This window comes from Aaosphaeria arxii (genome assembly GCF_010015735.1).
Source record: "Aaosphaeria arxii CBS 175.79 unplaced genomic scaffold BU24scaffold_2, whole genome shotgun sequence".
In the NCBI taxonomy this organism is placed as follows: Eukaryota; Fungi; Ascomycota; class Dothideomycetes; order Pleosporales; genus Aaosphaeria; species Aaosphaeria arxii.
The window spans coordinates 2,311,938-2,330,348 of record NW_022983475.1 but is presented as its reverse complement, the minus strand read 5'-3'; the positions used below and the strand labels follow the sequence as shown (position 1 = coordinate 2,330,348).

Below are 18,411 nucleotides of genomic sequence, written 5' to 3'. Positions count from 1 at the left end.
TCAGTACAGCATTACAGGAGAGCATGGTATGTGTAGCGACAGCTCAAGAAGAGTCTTTATAATTATGTCACGCTTGGCCAGCAGAGTCAATTGACCGGGCTCCTGGACCCTGGTAAGCCGTTTGGGGGATTCAATGGGTGCCCGTTACCCTGCCAGGCGCATCCGTCGATGCCAATCTACACATAATCCTCAATGGATACATATACGTAAATCGTGTGCAGGCCAACATTCACGTGGAAGAGGGACGATGCGGACCTCATCTGAACCCGTTTCCCCGGTGCACGAACCAATAGCCACACTAAGCTCCAGTCGGTTCGGTCTCTGGGCCATATTTGCCAATAAACAGACACCTGCATATACTGGACGTCTTCATAAAGCTACTTTTTTTAGTGTACAGCAGTTCACCCGGCACTTGTCGAATGCTTAGGCAGCGGCTGGTGAGCAAGGGGATAGAAATAGCGTAGCTTGCTTTGTGTGTATGACATCTACAAAGTCTGCGTTGATTTGTACACTTTATTAGCGTAATCGGTATTGACAGTCGAATCAGGTAGAGATGAATCTAATTTGTGATGACTGTGATAGAGCTCGGCCCGAGATGTGAGTCGGAACAAGGTTGTGTCATTGTATATGTGCACACGTCGGGTTGCCAACTACGCAGGGTTCGGGAGACTACTCTTTTATGTGATTATGGTGTAAGAAATTGTTGGTCTGGAGCATTGCAGCACCGAGGTTAATGATCGAGGAAGGTCGTATCTGGAGACATTGCAGGTGTTCCTTGCGGAGACCGTTTCGTTCAATGTTCTCCGTACCCGGTATACTTATACTCATTGTGACTTCTCGTCCCGCGTCATGTCATGGCGGTGGGCTTGACACTACCGCAAGCTCGGTACCAACCTGTCGGGGGCCAGGACTCGGGGAAGCAGGATTCTCTCAATTGTCCAATAATATCAATGTGCAGGGCGGATCGAACGTCCTTGAATAGACGTGCACAAATTAATAATGCCATCAGTTTGTGAATTGACCACTAACCAGGCAACCAGGCCAGATAATAAGAACAGACGTCCGCTTTGATGAGGATTCGATATACTGGACAAGATCTATGCACACATCGGCAATAATCGTTCATCGATTCCAGGTGCCGTAAATCCTTGGTGCCTAACAGGGAGGGATCGGGGCGTTCTTGTAACTGTCATTATCAGTGTGGCAGCATGACGAATCGGAAGAGTGAGTCGTGCAAGTATGCAATGCCGATTACTACTAGTAGCTGCCGGCTGGGATGCCTGTTAGCCAGCCATAATATGCTTTTATGTGGGAGCTTCCTCTTGTGGAACCTAACGGAGCCCAAATCTCTTAATCCCACCTCACAACCTACCGTCGTCATCCTTACATTCCCAAGCTTCCTCCCTCAGCAACCACAGTATCTTTTGCAGTCAATTTCCCTTCCCCTCATGATTCATTGCCTTGTTACTCTATCGGTAGACCCCATGCTCGATACCAGATGACTTTAAGTCGTTCTCGCTCCAGTATCCCGACAACCTTCCGCTTACCTTGTTCCATACCGCACAGTTTTCTGGGCTCACTATGGCCCGGAATCTCATAGAATCGATCGACATTGATTCTAAGTCCGCAGGGAAGGCATTTCATCAGCCTCTCTGTCTGATATTGGGTCCGTCCTGCCAGAACGAGCTCTTAGATTATCGCTGCACAGTCGCCACATGAACTGCCACATCGCGTCCGGTGGGATGCGCATACAGCCATTTTGAGGTCAAAGCAATTGACCGTTTTGCGCCGTCTCACTTCGATCATCTCATATCCACGGTTGAGTCTTGGCAGAAGTGTACCCACAATTGTACAGTAGTTATTTGAATACTTCATTTGGGGTGAATTGAACAGACTGATCTGACGATCGAACAGCTTTACTGAAACTACGGCGCCGGCAAGATAAGGGACGACCCTTCCCTTGTCTTGCTGCAGAGCGACCCAAGCACCAAAGTGGACGCATTCATCCCCGACTGCTACGGCGACCCCAGGCAACGTAGCTTGGAATGTTGGTCAGTTTGACTATGAAACGAGATCTTCAAGAGCTCTTACACTGTAATATACAATTTCAATGTCCTGTCGCGAATTTCAGCGCGTGCATCGTCCACGAGAGCATTGACTTTCGTAATGTCCCAATCTGGAAGCTCTGGTAACGGCCAGACAGCCAAGGACTCGAGAAGCTCTCTAACCTGCTCGGCATTATCTCTTCCAATACTCGCCTTTACGGGGTCTAATGGATGGTATTAGTTCAGGAACACAAATTGACCTGGCTTCAACACTGTTCTCAAACTTCATTAAGGAACATAAGCAAACGGCTTGGTTGAACATACCTTGGTCCCAATCACCTATGTGCAGATGCAAAGCTGTCCCCCTAACGTCTCGTAGTCCGGCATCCCTCATCAAATCCTGGAGCCGGGTCCCTATTCTGGGGTTCCTGTTCATTGCCTCCATTGCTGCGGCATATTTTCTCCACCACTTCGTAAGTGCAGACTGTCTTGAAAGTCTTCCATTATCTGATTGGATGTTTGGGTAATATTCCATCATCTGTACCCAACCGTTGGGTTTCAATAAAGCTTTCATGTCTCTGGTGTAAGACGGCCACCGATTGGCCTTTATACCGGGTGCGACGAATCTCGAATGGACTAGGTCGTAGGAATTTCGATTGCATACTTCAGTCAGCCTATCATTGAGATTGTAACCGAAAAGATCGAGGTTATCTGGTTCGTCTGGTAAAGAGATTGGATAGATGTCAATTCCAGTCACCTACGCACGCTTCAGTAAGAATTTGGTCATGGTGCTAATGACAGCAACCTAAGCATCATTGCCACACTCTTGGGGTAAGGGAATAAGGAGAACTGACCTCACATTCTTCGTAGTTCTCTGCCATAGCCACCGCCCATTCGCCTCTTCCATAACCACAGTCCAGTACTGACAAGGGATACTCAATAGGGGGAAAGAATAACTTTTGATCACAGACTCTCAAAAGTAACTCATGCTGTAAGTGCAATCTTTCTTCTTCATACTGGCAGCCAGTTAATTGGAACAGATCTCTTATAGTCCCATCGACCCCAAGGAGTTGCTCACGTACGTCGTCTACTGGGACACAGTATATTCGGTTGTCGACGGAATACTTCTGAAAGTCTCTGTCATGGATATTGACAATTCTCAGCTCTTCGCGAGCGCTAGACATCTTGATTCGAATGTACGGTCTCAAACGATCAGCCTTGATAACTGACTGTAGGAACTCACCAAGAGACTCTATGCTTTTACGTCTTTACTCTCTAGACTCGCCAAGCTTTCTGTCTCGCTTGGGCCTATTATATATCACTCGCCTTTAACCTTCCAAAAATTCCTGGAACCCACCAATTAAACAAAAGCGGAAACACGAAAAAAAACTGCATGCACTCTCCATTGCATGCTGTACGCCCCACAGGGAAGGGGACCCTGGTCTATCGAGGATGAATTGTGCAATCCCTATATCATTCATGACTTCGTCACCAGGAGATGAACACTGCTCACTTCGTGAAGAGGCGCTAGGACAGTAAGCCTGGTATATCGGCTGCTGTATGAAAGATGCGATTCTATCACGATTCAGTCGAGTTCTCGCGGCACAAAGTTGATTCTAGTCGTGACCGAACTACCCCTTATCCTTCCCTCGCCACCTCAGGGTTTCACTCAATGTCCTGCAACATGACGCAGTTGGTCACAACCCTTTGGAACGAAGCTGGACAAAAATCGGAATTTCACACGTTCCCGATTGCGGAGACGAGTTATTAACTTGTTTGGGTTGATAAAAAAGAATCGAGACGACCGAGCACGTACTACACGATCAGATGTTAAAGAGAGCCCCTCAATGAGCCCCTCATTGGGCTTTCGGGGATGAGTGATGCTAGGAACTGATGAGTTGTTCAGGTCAGGCGCCACAAAACCCTGGCGAACCTCAATTCAAACTGGCGGGAACGGCCTTATGCTGGTCTTCCCTCGTCCCGGCGCAGTTCGCCCGCGCACTAACTGCATTAAAACACCTTGACATATGGGGGCCATGCCTACACCAAACAATCGGTCTAGTTCTTGCAAGCTTGGATGGCTACATGTATTATGGCTCTCCATCTGAAGAAAGCAAAGGAGAAGCAGTAGAGGAACATCGGAAGTACCAAACATCAACAGTTTTGAAGCATTGGGGACATTGGTGTATGGAGACAAATACCGGATGCATCGTAATGATGGCTAACCTCCATGCTCTATCAACGGCGCTAAGTAATGGGGGAATTCGATTGGCAGTGAGAATGGGCCCGGGCGCACCTACTTGGATTTATGGACATGGACTTTCGTCATTGAGTGGCATTGGGCAAACGCGGAAGGTGATCTATCTGATGCTAGACCTCACTACGCACATCATCCCACTAGCTGCGTGCAGATATCGAGGGCTAACGCGGAAGTATTAGTAGCGAGCATTCACGAAATAAGGCCGAGCTAAATCACTGCGAATACTGTGTAAGTACGAAAGGATTTCGCGGAGGCTGCCGAGTAATCTCAGGATTCTAAACCCCAGACGGCCCCCATGGCGCTATGACTTTCTAAATCAAATAAGACCCAGGACGATGGTTACAGAAATCGTTCCAAACCAGTGGTGACGAGCTCTATCTTTCATTATAGGCTCATCTTCATATTCTCACACCTTTCGCCTACCCATGAGCGGCATGTTCGGCTCCCGAGAATGAAGCGTGGGTTAGTAGACGACGGCATCGGCCAGGCTTCAACTCAACTTCGTCGTTCTAAAAGAAAAGAAGGGGCCAGACGTCAAAGAGATCCAGCTGGCCTTCCTCCTCCTCGCTCTTCCTGGTAATGAGGAACGATATGTCTGACCCACTCTCGATACCCGTCTGCCAGTCGGTCTAAGTACAGTCGAGACTAGCATCACGATGCAATAATCGTCCCCAACACGACGCGCGCTATTACGCAAGGTAGAGTCCCATGCATTCTGACTCTACATCACGGCCCTGTTCCATCCTCACTGGGGCATGCAACGATCTTCAATACAACAGCATGTGGTTTTTAACAGCTGAGGTGTCCTAGCAAGATGCTATTTGCCGAGCACCTCCAGTGTTATTTCTTGCGCACAGCAGTGCATGTTGCCATATCATATACCTTGGCCACATTACAGTCTACACCTGGCTCTTCGGATTCCAGGAGCTGGATATTAAAGGAACCCCACGCAACTCTGAAAGAGATTGACCTGGGTTTGGCACTACCACGCAAACAACCAAAATAAGAAAGTAGCCCAAAAGCCACCTACAGGCCGCAGGTTGTCCCTGTTATCGACCCCCAAATCAACCGGTCTAGTTCTCAGCAGGAAGAGAACTAAGCAATGCGACAGATGAAGTAGCACTGTCAATTGAAGGTTAAATTGAAGCGCAGGCCTTGTATTTGTCTCCTGCCGCAATTGAACCCCGCTAGTCATATAATTACTGGTTTCTACAGGTGCCCGGCACGTTGAACTATACCACTTGTGCATAGTGTGTTGTATCATGTTCACAGTACGTCACCAAAAAGCCATTTAGTAAAGAGCAGATGACTGTGGCCATCATTCAGCTGCGCTATCAGAACATTCCAAGATATAAACGGCGGCATTTCATTGAATGGAATTGCATACGCTAAAGAATGGCTGCTTGGTCTACCGCAAAGCAGGCTCTCGACATGCTTGAAATCTGGAAGCCATGAGACCAGGGCGGGGGCAATTTCCCACCCATGCCTTCCTTACCTCAGGGGACCCAAGATGATGTGGCCATGGGTAGTATTTTGTAAAAGTTCTGCTCAGGCAGATCGTGCTATCATGTGGCAATGAGCATTCGTTTGTCTTTCTATTGCTATTCTACTACTGGCAGGAACACTCAACAGGCTACAGATCACCTGAGCTGCAAGATTAAGCGGACACTTACTATCAACCACTCAATCAGGGGAAACGAAGACTCGGCACTATTGACGAATAAGTCGACAGTGTAATGTGCGATAGCGAGCATGCTATTGGATTCCCCTCGGTACTTCCTGTCACTTGAATGGGCCCCAAACACAGTGCTTGAACCTCGCCTCCGCGAAAGACATGAAGATCAATCCAGAGAGAACATCGAATTAGCATCTTCAAGTTCATCTCACAAGGTCTCTAAGCAGGCGATCCACTATCCTCTCCGTCATTATGCAGTACACAATGCAAACAGCCTACGCGAAAGGGTACTTTGACGAGAGCTACGTTCACACACCAATTAGTCCGATATTTTCACGCGTCCAGGATGTGTAGTATGTTCTTTTCGACCGCGGTGGTCATGGCTACTGGCCAGCCCTCGGCGTTATGTGGTGGTTGCGTTCGGCATCGTGGTTTCATAGTGAGCACGCTCTGATCGACTTCATTCGAGAGACTGGCGCGAAGAACGTATCAGCACTGGATTCGAAGAGGAAACCGTGTCTTTGCCTATCATAGAGACATTCTATGCTCGAGAAAATCCCACTTACGTACATACAGCGCGTCGCAACCGCTTTTAAACAACTTATCAACTGATCCGACTTTACGTATTGAGTTCGCCTTCCTATCGACTCAACGAACGTCCTCTTTGTCCCAGCAATCGTCCATTAGATCCGAGAGTGGTGCCATAGCATCATTCCCCGTCTGCGTTCTGGTGTTGTTGTCTAGGATTGATTGGCGCGCCGCAGCCTGCAAGCTGATAAACTGAGTTGTCAGCTTGTCCAAACATTGCCGGTGTCTTTGTTACTTGGAATGCTATTGGGGTTCACGTTGTATTTCTGACCTCTGGGTTTTCAGCTGAATGACCTGGAGACGCCATCGAAAGCTCGCGATAGGCAAACATTTCAAAGTTCACATTGTATATGTGTTTCGTGAATCCTCGTTCAAACCTTTGGCCGTGGCATTGAGATGTCATGAAAGGAACCGATGGAGTGGAAATGCGAAAAGGCGGGTCGGGTCTAAAAGGTGTCCACCCGTATTTGAAACCTGGCCTGCCATCGAAGCGAGTCGAGCGAGAGAGGCCACGTCTTTTTCTCAACCTCGTACATTGTGTTTGAAAAGAATTCGGTCGACACAGGGTCAGTTCGCAGATGAGATGTAATACAGTCAGAAAAGAGAGTCAATACTTGAATACTGGGGCTGAGAGGCTTGTTGGAAATGGAACGGATAGTACCTCAGTCACGTCGGTCGAATACTTGTCAAGTAGAGTTCTGCTCGGCACTTGGAATAGCCCCTTGTCTGTACGAGCGGGAGTACCCGTATAAGCTGGACCCGAAATTCTTGTACATACTTAGAATGACTCGCCCAATAGATGGCGTTATTTCGCCGTCGTTGAGAGCAGCTTTCGAGCAGACTCGCAAGACCCAATCAAAACAGCCCGCCTTCGGATGACTTTATGGTGAAGGCGCACGGTGTGCCACCGTCGAAAGCATTATAATAGTTATGTGGGACCCGTGAAAGGCTTTTATCAAAGGCCGAAAAAGACCAATTCGTTACCCCATTGTGTAGCTATGGGTGACTGGAAGGGGTGGGTATGCTCTGAAGGGGCAGTCAATGCGTTCACATGCGCTACTGTTAGTTTGCATGGATAATCAAGTGGCTGAACATTTGGTAAACGCATGTTTCATTGAATTTGGTGAAAAGAATTTCCTCGTCTCCCACATGATCCGTCCAATGCCGCCTAAAAAGACTTTTCCTTTCACGCAGTATTCCAGCAACAACTGAATTGGGAGGGCATGGGATTGATAAAGAGCCATGCCGGATCTCCGTTTAGGCCTTCGGACTTGCTATCCCATTTGCCCGATGGAGAACCAACTATTAAAGCTCTCATTGACATCAGTGAAGCCAAGAAAGTCGAAATTCTCTGCATCGAGCACTGGATCTCCGGCTAATCCACCCAGCTCAGGGAACGAGTTAGTAGCCAAATTGGGAGGTGCATCCAGGCTTGAGGCATCAAAGTGTTCGTCGGTTGCGGTATCGATGTTATCTCTTTCGAGAACCCCTCCTTCTTCTTCCACGTTGTCACCGTGACGTCCATCGCTACCATTTCCCAGGCCCGCTGTGGGAGCCTCACGGCTATTCATCAAGGTCGCTAGGCTTGACCGTGCCTCGGCTGCAAGTTTGTAGCAGCGACCACACTCATCAAGAGATTTTATTAGGAAGTCCAAGCTACCGTATCCTTCGTTCAAAATGCGCATTTGCGTGATAATAGCCATGACTAGGGCGTATACGAGCATCAATGGTGCAGTTTTAAGACCATGCTGTAGTCTATATTGTCGAACCAGGATCGCCACTGTCGAACAGGATGACGTACAAATGTCTCGCGAAAGTGGCGAGTGTGGAAAGCCATTTGATGGTTTGACGAAGTGTCGGTTGAGGGATAATAGCATTGCATGATAATATAGATGCAAGACCAGAATATGTGCACGCACGTTCTTGTTCACGCTCCATTGGCTCCATTGCAAGGCATCCGGCAACGAGGTGTGCCATTTGTTCAGTCTTAGATTGACATCACCAAGCTGGTTCAGCCGGTTTACGTCACTATGTTGCCCGTTACGCGTAGAGGCAAACACGTTTGTCATCATGTCTTGAGAAATCTTTCCTAGTAAGACCATGTGCTTGAGTGCACTGGTGAGTTGAGGCTTCTGCAAGTCGATTGCGTTTTGGGTAGCAATCTCAGAGAATCCGAACCAGTCATGGCTGTCAGGAAAATCTGGCAACGGAGTACTGATTTGCACCGCTGCATCATCCTCGCGAAGGTAGACGGGGCGGCCAAGGTACAGACTGATAAGCTTATCAGCAACGTAACTCCCCCAGTATATGCGTCGGCGTATTTCGATATCTTCTGGTGATACTATGCTGCGATCTTGGAGAATCCAGCGTGTGGGATCCTGATGGAAACCTATGTCTTGACCCATTCTGAAGGCCATCCCAGAAAACAGCCATCCTTGCGATGCGTTGCCCTGCCCAACCTCGTGGAAGGCGAGACACAACAGTGCTTGTATGGTTACTGGTGAAGGCCTTGTCAGGCAATGAGACATGAGGATCTCTTGTGCACACCGCGCAAGTAATTCTTTCTTCATCTGTACTTCAACACGTTTAGAGTGTGGTGCACCAAGTGCACACATCGAATATAGCAATGGGTAGGACCAGTAGCGGCCCCCATGGGTATTGTCATAGTAATCTGAAAGAAAAGCCTCCCGGTAGATAAACATGAATAAAGGGTACTGATGCAGGAAGAATAGTGGCAGCGTCTCTCGTACCAAGTCGTCGTCAACTCCTAGGGATGATGCCAGACGAACGACACTGAGAGCATCAAAATGAGAGGAAGGGAAGGTATGGACAACTTCAAGAGGGGCCATTGGCTGGGGCTCCTTGGCTGGCGATTCAGTTGCATCAGCATCCAGATATATGCTTGTGGGCCCATGGTATTGCAGGCCTCCTTGTGGTCCGGAGCGTAGTGAGGATGCCTGCGGTGTGCCTATTGATTCCGGACCAGTGGATGAGGACGGTTGTTGCTGTGAGTCGGCGATATCGAATCCATTCTGACCTTCAAGATGGTCATCAAGGGTGACCCCGGCGAGGAGCTTGTCTCGCTCTTCGTTCGATGCTTTTTTGAGATTCTGCGTGAGTGATTCAAACCATGCAAGACGCGCCTCTAGCGCACCCAAGTACTTGTGCGAGACTGGGTGTTTGCGGCCATCGCTCGCACGATATTCGCAATTATGTTTACCCTGTATGCAATTCGAGCATGGCTGGACCCTATTACATTTGATCTATGCGACTGATCAGATTATATTGATGGCAAATAGACGGAAATGCGGGTTGCACTAACTTTACGGGCCTGACACCGTTTGCACCTTGTAAGGGGTCAGCAGGGATACGTAAAGCATAGTAAGATACCTACGCAAGGCGACGTGTAGTATCCATACGACAGCTTCAATTCTTGCGGTCACATAATATACAGATGCGTGTGATATTGTTACATGTCTTTCGAAGTAGGTGCTAGCATCGTGACGTAAAGTGTCAGGTGTGTGCTAAATTATGGGAGTTCCAGAATCATGACTTAGCTTCTCAAAATTGGCCTAGGCGGGCACCTAACGTTACAACACCACAAAGCAAGTTTTCACATACGGGTGCACTTTATCACTTATAATGCAGGTGTATAAAAGGGTATCTGAAAAGAGAGAATTTCTTGGGGAGCTCTTTGCGATCTATTATATCTATGCTTGATGATATATTACTTTCCAATTTGGTTGTCGCGTTTCTACCTGATCTTACTCAATGCTCAGCACATGGACCTAACTTTACAATACATCATCTGATAATTAACTTGAAGATATGCTATGCGTGCAATTGACCCCTGTCATTTCACCCTCTTGAAAGCCCCTTGCGCAGACCTCGCTCAATCGACCCAAGCAGTCTATCTACATCGCCGACATTGTTGTAAAACCCAAGCGATACGCGTACGCCGTCGCGATATTGCGAAACATATATGCCTTCGCCTTGGAAATGATCTTTCCAGGCAGGATCGAGGAGCCGCAAGACGTACAAATGTGGTGCTCTCCGCTCAGTTGCTGTACTTCCTACCACACCCACTTCCGCTGATTGGCATCGCTCCATCAACTCACGTCCTAACGCGCGGAGGTGTCTCTCCACATTCTCAAAGCCTATCTCGTGCAAGAGAAGTTGGAGTGACGCTTTCAATGCTGTGGTGCCTGAAAGGCTGACATTCAAGTGTTCGTACCTTTGACTAGTAGGATGATACTGCACATCCGGGATTGCCAGTAACGTCCCAGGAAGATTCGAGATCGCACCAGCTCCTACGATCGGAGGTGTTGGCTTTAAATCTTTCAGAACCTCGGGATGTATATATAGGGCGCCGAGTCCTGTGGGACACCCAAGCCCCTTGTGGCATCCAAATGCAGCAGCTGATACATTCCAGGCCTGGAGGTCAATTGGTGCTATACCAACATGCTGTGTCATATCGACAAGAACATGTACGCCCCTCGGGCGGAACTGAGCACAGATATCTTCGACATCATTCAATTGTCCATTGTGGAACATGATGGTTGATAAACCAATAGCGACAGTACGCTCGTCAACATGCGACGCAAAGGTGGACGCATTTGCGTATCCTAGATCTCCAGGAGGAATGCGCTTGACCTCAAGGCCTTGCTCTACCAGTGCAAGCCATCCATATACGTGGTTAGGATGCTCGGTGTCCAGGACTACGACATTGTCGCCTGGTCGCCACTTTATCGATCGCTGAAATAGGTTGAGCCCCTCGGTAGTGTCCCGTGTAAATGCTAATGTTTCAGGCGTCACATTGAAGTACTCGGCCAATAACTCGCGTGCTTCGATGGTGTTGTTCTGCCATGTTGGCTTCGGATTTGGGTGAGTGAATCCTTGTTCCAAGAAGTCATCGAGTGCAGTTTTGACTCGAGAGTTCACAGGTGGTTGGAACGATGCATTGAGATAAGTTATCTCTGAGCTGGCGACTAGAGGAACAAGTCCCCGGAATTTGGATACATCTTGCCCAGTCTTAGCGTGTGTACCATTCAGGCCAGCGTTGCCAATATTTCGACCCATTTTCCGTTCTTTAAATCAAGTTGGAATAGAAGTTAAGGTAGAAATTAAAAGATTTGTGAAGAGTTTCTTTCTGGAAAATTCAATTATCATATTGTCAGCTCTACTCGAATGTTGTTTCATTTATACGCAACAATCGCGGCGTTCATTTTGCGTTATCCCTCAATTGATAGCCGCGCGGTGGTCATCCTCCGCGCTGCTTCACACTACTGAATCGGGCCGAGATGTCACCAGAGCGGATTTCATCCACCGCATGGTATCTTGAAAACTTCACTACGGAAACAATTGATCATTTACCACGGAGCATGAATTGCGTATCGTTATCGAATCCCCACAGTTATCCCCGCATTCTGTATCTCTACCCGATAGGGTTATCTTGTGCATGAACGGCCTATATATATCTTGAAGCCTCCAAAGAGGCACTCTTGATATCTCGAAACATCATCGACTTTTCGTTGTCTTGTATATTTACTCACGACACTCATTAAAATGGAGGGTCGTTCTGATCTCAAACAAGACATGAAGGACTACGAACTTGGTCCATCTGCAACTGCATCAGAAGGCGAGATGTTGCCTGTTGACTCTTCCAGCCACCTCAAACGAGGTTTGAAGAAGAGGCAAGTCAACATGCTAGCCATTGCAGGAGCCATTGGAACTGGCTTGATCATTGGATCAGGGCAAGGTCTGGCAAGGGGTGGACCAGCTAGTCTACTTATCGCTTATTCCATTACCGGTGCCATCATCTACTTTGTCATGACGGCTATGGGAGAGATGTCCGCATTTCTACCTATGGACCAGGGCTTCAGTGGATACGCAGATCGTTTTGTCGACCCTGCTCTTGGGTAAGTTCATTTGAGCCTAATTTGTGTGTTACATTGGGGGCTAACATCATGCAGATTCGCGACCGGATGGAACTACTTCTTCAAATATGCAATCGTTCTCGCCAACAATTTGACTGCGGCTGGTCTCATCATCCAGTACTGGAGACCAGATCTCAATGTTGCCATCTGGATCACGGTCTTCGCAGTAGTGATTATCGCGATCAACGTTCTCCATGTTGGCTCCTTTGGCGAGTCAGAATTTGTCCTTTCGGTGATCAAGATTGCTACGCTCCTCATGGTCATGATGACCTGTTTGGTTATTGCACTAGGAGGCGGACCTAGCAAGGAGAGGCTCGGGTTCCGCTATTGGAACAAGCCAGGAGCTTTCGCAGAATACCTACAGCCTGGACCGCTTGGAAAATTCCTTGGATTCTGGGCTTGCATGGTGCAGAGTTGCTTTGCCTACACGGGAACAGAAGTTGTCGGTGCCGCCTTTGGGGAGACACCAAATCCCAGACGCAACATTCCTCGTGCAGTGCAACAGACTCTTTGGCGTATATGCGTTTTCTACATTGTCGGTGTCTTCCTTCTGGGCATGGTGATCCCACATGACAATGATCGTCTTGTGGGGGCCACTAAAGCTAAGACATCAGCGGCTGCGTCGCCCTATGTCATTGCTATACAGCTGGCAGGCATCTCTGTCCTACCTGATATCATCAATGGCTGTCTTCTCGTATTCGTGATATCGGCGGCTAACACTGGTATGTTTCTCTTCGCACATAAGCCGTCCCTCACTGACCGTTCGAAGATATCTACGTGGGTGCGCGAACCTTGTACTCACTAGCAAAATCCCACCAGGCCCCTGCCATCTTCGTCCGTACCACTGGAAATGGAGTGCCGATCTACGGAGTCGCTGCGACGTCCGCATTTGCACTGTTGGCATATCTGAACGTTGCAAAATCTACATCGACTGTATTCGGTTATTTTGTCAGTCTTGTCACCGTGTTTGGAACGCTCAATTGGATCAGTATACTCGTTTCTTACATTCAATTCACGAAAGGAGTGAAGGCCCAAGGCATTTCCATTTCGGACATGCCGTACCGTGGCCCGCTTCAGCCATATGGTGCATACTTTGCTCTCATAACGACTGCTTTGATCATCTTCTTTAATGGTATGTAACCTGCGGTGCTCTTAATTGTATTCATTCTTCAAGGTTCCGTTCTGACAAAATTTGCTAGGCTATAATGCGTTCATGCCTTCGTTCCGCGTGTCCACGTTCATGACGTGCTATATCGGTGTCTTTGTGTACCTCGTCAACATATTTGCATGGAAGTTCTTCTACAAGACAAAGATGGTCACTGCACAGAATATGGATCTTATTACTGATCGAAAGAGATTCGAGGAAGTTGAGGAGGAAGAGACACCATCCGAGCCGTCCAGGGTGAGAAAGTTGATTCAAAAGATGAAGATGGGAAAGCATTGATCAGTGGTTGAGGGCTTAGAGCCATGCTGCAGTACTATTTTCTAGTCATATACAACATACTTTTATAAGATCGGAAATTTCTTTATCCTTGCGTGGCAATACCCCATACTCGTAATTGTGTGGGGGATATTACGAGTTAGGCTAAAGTTCTTGACCGAGAAATGCCCCACAAAATGCGGCTCTTTTCAATGAAGAAGTTACACATAGTTCACTGGACATTTGGCATGTCGTAGTAAAAGGGAGCCGACGAAAGGACTGGAATATGGCCGAGACGCATCGTACGAGGTAAGCGGGCAGAACTGTAGCTGCTTTGGGATGGAGCCCGGGAAAGCTCTGCGTAGTTTGCGGCAATCCACGCGATAATGAGACTGTTCCGGACCACTCTTTCGGTTCATTTTACTGTTAAGACAACATTTGCGACTTTCGGGAGTTAATAATGGCACATGATGCCAAATGTCTCTGTCTTGTCGTCAGCGTGTCAAGCAGTGCGAGTAGCGCGTGAGGTATGACCATGGAGAGGCCACGCCAACATGTGATAGCCGAAGTTCCAACATCCGCGCCTTCCCCACATCTCCTTGTCCACGTGACTTTGTACCGAGGCATGTCATCACCGACCGCGACGGAACGAGGTCCCTTTCACAAGCTGTGCGCACTTGAGGAGTCGCGGGTTCCATTTTAACCAACAACATTTCTCTCCAACCTGTTCCGTCTTGTTTCCTCCTCCTCCTCCCTTTCATCCCTCTCAACCACGCCTCTGAATAAGCTCCCTATTCACCTCATCACCTCTTATTCCTCTTACTTAGACATTAGAGGTGCAGTTCGGCAAGAAGTATTCAACTGCCGGCTTTCATCCTTCCCTCCTCATTCCTTCCACATTTTGAATACAAGGGACATCAATCTATCCAGCTGAGCACTCCTACTGAGCGTGAGATATTGATACATCATGGCTCCTCAAGAATTGCGATACGAGGGTCAGACAGTCGTCGTCACTGGCGCTGGCGGAGGACTCGGTCGCGAATATGCGGTCTTCTTCGGTAGCCGCGGCGCAAATGTCGTCGTGAACGACCTTGGAGGAAGCTTCAAAGGCGAGGGTAAAGGTTCACAGGTAAGTTGATTTCTTGAGAACAACTAGCGGCGTGAAGCTCGAATGGTTGGTAGTCGAGCTGGCGACGACCTCATGGGCCCCACACCAGCTTGGAAGCATCGGCATTTACTCATCTCCGGGGCCATGCTACATGATGGAAATGATGCAACCGGCTAACACATTTGATCACAGGCTGCCGATGCCGTCGTCAACGAGATCCGATCCGCTGGCGGAAAAGCCGTTGCCAACTACGACTCTGTGGAGAATGGCGCGTCCATCATTAAGACTGCTATCGACAATTTCGGCCGCATCGACATTCTCATCAACAACGCTGGTATCCTTCGAGATGTCAGCTTTAAGAACATGAAGCAGCAGGATTGGGATTTGATCTACAAAGTACATATTTATGGCGCATGGAGCTGCACACGAGCTGCGTGGCCCTACTTCAGGAAACAGAAGTACGGACGAGTGATCAACACCGCGTCGGCAGCTGGCCTGTTTGGCTCCTTCGGACAAACAAATTACTCTGGTATGACTGCATTGGACCTGTTCATTCAAATTCGGAACTAACATGTGATAGCTGCCAAATTGGCTCTTGTTGGCTTCACAGAGACTCTCGCCAAGGAGGGTTTCAAGTACAACATCTTTGCCAACATCATCGCTCCCATCGCCGCTAGCAGAATGACCGAGACCGTCATGCCCCCAGATGTGCTCGAGAATCTGAAGCCAAAATGGATCGTTCCTCTCGTTGCTGTCCTCACCCACAAGTCTAACACTGAGACTGGCTCCATTTACGAAGTAGGCGGTGGCCACATAGCCAAGATCAGGTGGGAGCGAGCTAAGGGTGCGTTCTTGAAGCCCGATGACTCGCTCACACCTGGTGCCCTCGCCGCAAAGTGGAAAGACGTTGTCAATTTCGCCGAAGCGGAGCACCCTCAAGGCCCTGCCAATGCGTTGGAGATCCTCGAGACAGCCCAGAAGCTTCCACCAAGCCCACCAGCAGAAAACCCCGACTTCAAAGGCAAGGTGGTGCTTATCACTGGTGCTGGTGCTGGTCTTGGTCGTGCGTATGCTCTGCTCTTCTCCAAGCTTGGCGCAAAGATTGTCGTTAACGACCTCGTCAACCCCGACGCCGTCGTCCAGGAGATTCAGAAGTTGGGCGGAGAAGCTGTTGGCAACAAGGCCAACGTCGTCGATGGCGAGGCCGTCGTCAAGGGCGCAATCGATGCCTATGGTCGTATTGACGTATTGATCAACAACGCTGGCATTCTCCGTGACAAGGCGTTCGCCAACATGACCGAGGACCAGTGGGAGATCATCCACCAAGTCCATCTCTACGGTACCTACGCGGTCACAAAGGCTGCCTGGCCATACTTTTTGAAACAGAAGTACGGACGTGTTCTTAACACCACGTCTACCAGTGGTATCTACGGAAACTTCGGACAGGCCAACTATGCGTCTGCAAAGCTGGGCATCCTTGGTTTCTCCAGGTCTCTCGCTCTTGAGGGCAAGAAGTACAACATTTTTGTTAACACTCTTGCACCCAACGCAGGTACACAATTGACTCGCACGATCATGCCCGAGGAAGTTGTTCAGGCCTTGAAGCCTGATTATGTTGCTCCTCTTGTCGTTCTCCTTTGCTCAGACAAGGCCCCTGAGCCAACTGGTGGTTTGTACGAGTGCGGACAGGGCTGGGCTGCTGCTACCAGGTGGCAACGAACTGGCGGCCATGGCTTCCCAGTCGATGTCACGCTCACTCCCGAGGCTGTGTTGGAGCAATGGGAGAAGATCAACAACTTCGACGACGGACGTGCCGATCATCCTCATGACAATGCTAGCGGTCTAGAACGCATTATGGCCAACATGGAGAACAAGAGCAAGGGCGGCAAGAAGGCCAAGTCTGATGGTGACGACTATTTGTCCGCTATCGAGACCGCCAAAGCTGCCAAAGCCGAGGGAACACCGTTTAATTATGACGAGAAGGATGTCATTCTTTACAGTAGGTTTTCCATTGCACGGTTTGCATTAGAAACAGATACTAACAATCACAGATCTTGGAGTTGGTGCCAAACGTACTGATCTACCATTCGTGTATGAGAACAACGACAACTTCCAGGTCCTTCCCACTTTCGGTGTTATCCCTCCTTTCAACGCCGTAGCACCCTTCTCATTCAGCGACATTGTACCTAATTTCTCCCCCATGATGCTTCTTCACGGCGAGCAATTCCTTGAGATCCGCAAGTTCCCGATCCCTACCGAGGCCAAGCTTGTCTCCTATCCCAAGCTCATCGAAGTCGTTGACAAGGGCGCTGCTGCCGTTGTAGTCTACGGTACCACAACGAAGGACGCTAACACTGGCGAAGACATCTTCTATAACGAGTCGAGTGTTTTCATCCGTGGTTCAGGCAACTTTGGCGGTCCTAAGAAGGGCAACGATCGTGGGCCCGCCACAACCGTACACAAGGCCCCTCAACGAGCCCCTGACGCTGTTGTTGAGGAAAAGACCACCGAGGAGCAGGCAGCTGTCTACCGTCTCTCAGGCGATCGCAACCCTCTTCACATTGACCCTGAATTCTCCAAGGTCGGTGGCTTCAAGGTTCCTATTCTTCATGGTCTTTGCTTCTTCGGAATTTCCGGAAAGCATGTTTTGCAAACATTTGGCCCGTACAAGAACATCAAGGTCCGATTCGCTGGCACCGTTCTCCCTGGCCAGACTCTTGTGACTGAGATGTGGAAGGTCAACAACACTGTTGTCTTCCAGTCCAAGGTTAAGGAGACTGGAAAATTGGCAATCAGCGGTGCTGGCGCAGAGCTCCTCGGCGGTGGTAGCAAGTTGTAGAGGGTGACGCGGTTTTGGAGCTTCGAAACATCGAAGGATGAATAAAATGGTGCTAGTTGTTGCTATATCGGCCATGTATATGTACATTTTTGTGTAAAGCGTTTTACAAATATTTATATCCAGTTATAAATCAGTTTTATTTCTGCTTCTGATTGATTTCGACTCATCAACTAATGCGACGACATCTTCGTTCCGATTCCCATCCTGAATGTGACGTTGCGATTCAACCACAACCCCTTTTGCATCCTATCGCAGAGCAGAACGCTTATGTGACGCCGTAGGGTGATCAATATTGAACGCGTACGGAGGAGGAATTCAAAGGTATTTTCAGTAACACAGAACAGTTACAGGGGTAATAAACGCCGCGTACATATAGTGTAACCTAGAGTAAGCAGCTTTAGAATATAATACTCTTAGATTACATCTCTACAGCCTGTTAACCTGCTCTATCTACATCCTATTATAGTCTAGAAGCCGTAGGTTACATGTTTACGCCCTATGCTGTAATGCAGTGCTACAATACGTTACCAGCTCTACCCT

The 18,411-nt window shown here is 48.7% G+C and overlaps 4 protein-coding genes across 4 annotated transcripts; 2 read left to right on the top strand and 2 right to left on the bottom strand.

Moving 5' to 3' along the window:
• Positions 1-2,002: 2,002 nt before the first annotated feature.
• BU24DRAFT_489320 (S-adenosyl-L-methionine-dependent methyltransferase) lies at positions 2,003-3,229 on the bottom strand (the record flags this gene model as incomplete). Its single annotated transcript, XM_033533632.1, has 5 exons — positions 2,003-2,039; positions 2,092-2,269; positions 2,370-2,802; positions 2,900-3,061; positions 3,128-3,229. 5 exons carry the CDS (start codon positions 3,227-3,229, stop codon positions 2,003-2,005), a joined length of 912 nt encoding a protein of 303 aa, XP_033387671.1.
• A 4,427-nt stretch (positions 3,230-7,656) lies between these two features.
• On the bottom strand, positions 7,657-10,079 carry BU24DRAFT_418931 (uncharacterized protein). Its single transcript, XM_033527089.1, has 3 exons — positions 9,963-10,079; positions 9,891-9,915; positions 7,657-9,831 (listed from the first exon to the last, which is right to left on the bottom strand). Exons 1-3 carry the CDS (start codon positions 9,983-9,985, stop codon positions 7,843-7,845), a joined length of 2,037 nt encoding a protein of 678 aa, XP_033387670.1. The 5' UTR covers positions 9,986-10,079; the 3' UTR covers positions 7,657-7,842.
• A 2,132-nt stretch (positions 10,080-12,211) lies between these two features.
• BU24DRAFT_341302 (dicarboxylic amino acid permease) lies at positions 12,212-13,948 on the top strand (the record flags this gene model as incomplete). Its single annotated transcript, XM_033523269.1, has 4 exons — positions 12,212-12,486; positions 12,541-13,226; positions 13,274-13,636; positions 13,704-13,948. 4 exons carry the CDS (start codon positions 12,212-12,214, stop codon positions 13,946-13,948), a joined length of 1,569 nt encoding a protein of 522 aa, XP_033387669.1.
• A 642-nt stretch (positions 13,949-14,590) lies between these two features.
• On the top strand, positions 14,591-17,998 carry BU24DRAFT_386185 (multifunctional beta-oxidation protein-like protein). Its single transcript, XM_033524908.1, has 4 exons — positions 14,591-15,053; positions 15,225-15,561; positions 15,613-17,031; positions 17,084-17,998. The coding sequence occupies exons 1-4, from the start codon at positions 14,892-14,894 to the stop codon at positions 17,869-17,871; spliced, it is 2,706 nt and encodes a 901-aa protein (XP_033387668.1). The 5' UTR covers positions 14,591-14,891; the 3' UTR covers positions 17,872-17,998.
• The last annotated feature ends 413 nt before the right edge of the window (positions 17,999-18,411 follow it).

Excerpts from the sequence above, each read along its gene's own strand:
- BU24DRAFT_418931 (XM_033527089.1), bottom strand. The coding sequence starts at position 9,985 with ATGGATACTACACGTCGCCTTGC. Across the intron at positions 9,916-9,962 it reads GATACTACACGTCGCCTTGC|GTGCAAACGGTGTCAGGCCC; the intron begins GTAGGTATCTTA and ends ACCCCTTACAAG. Across the intron at positions 9,832-9,890 it reads AACGGTGTCAGGCCCGTAAA|ATCAAATGTAATAGGGTCCA; the intron begins GTTAGTGCAACC and ends TCAGTCGCATAG.
- BU24DRAFT_386185 (XM_033524908.1), top strand. The coding sequence starts at position 14,892 with ATGGCTCCTCAAGAATTGCGATACGAGGGTCAGACAGTCGTCGTCACT. Across the intron at positions 15,054-15,224 it reads GCGAGGGTAAAGGTTCACAG|GCTGCCGATGCCGTCGTCAA; the intron begins GTAAGTTGATTT and ends ATTTGATCACAG. Across the intron at positions 17,032-17,083 it reads GAAGGATGTCATTCTTTACA|ATCTTGGAGTTGGTGCCAAA; the intron begins GTAGGTTTTCCA and ends TAACAATCACAG.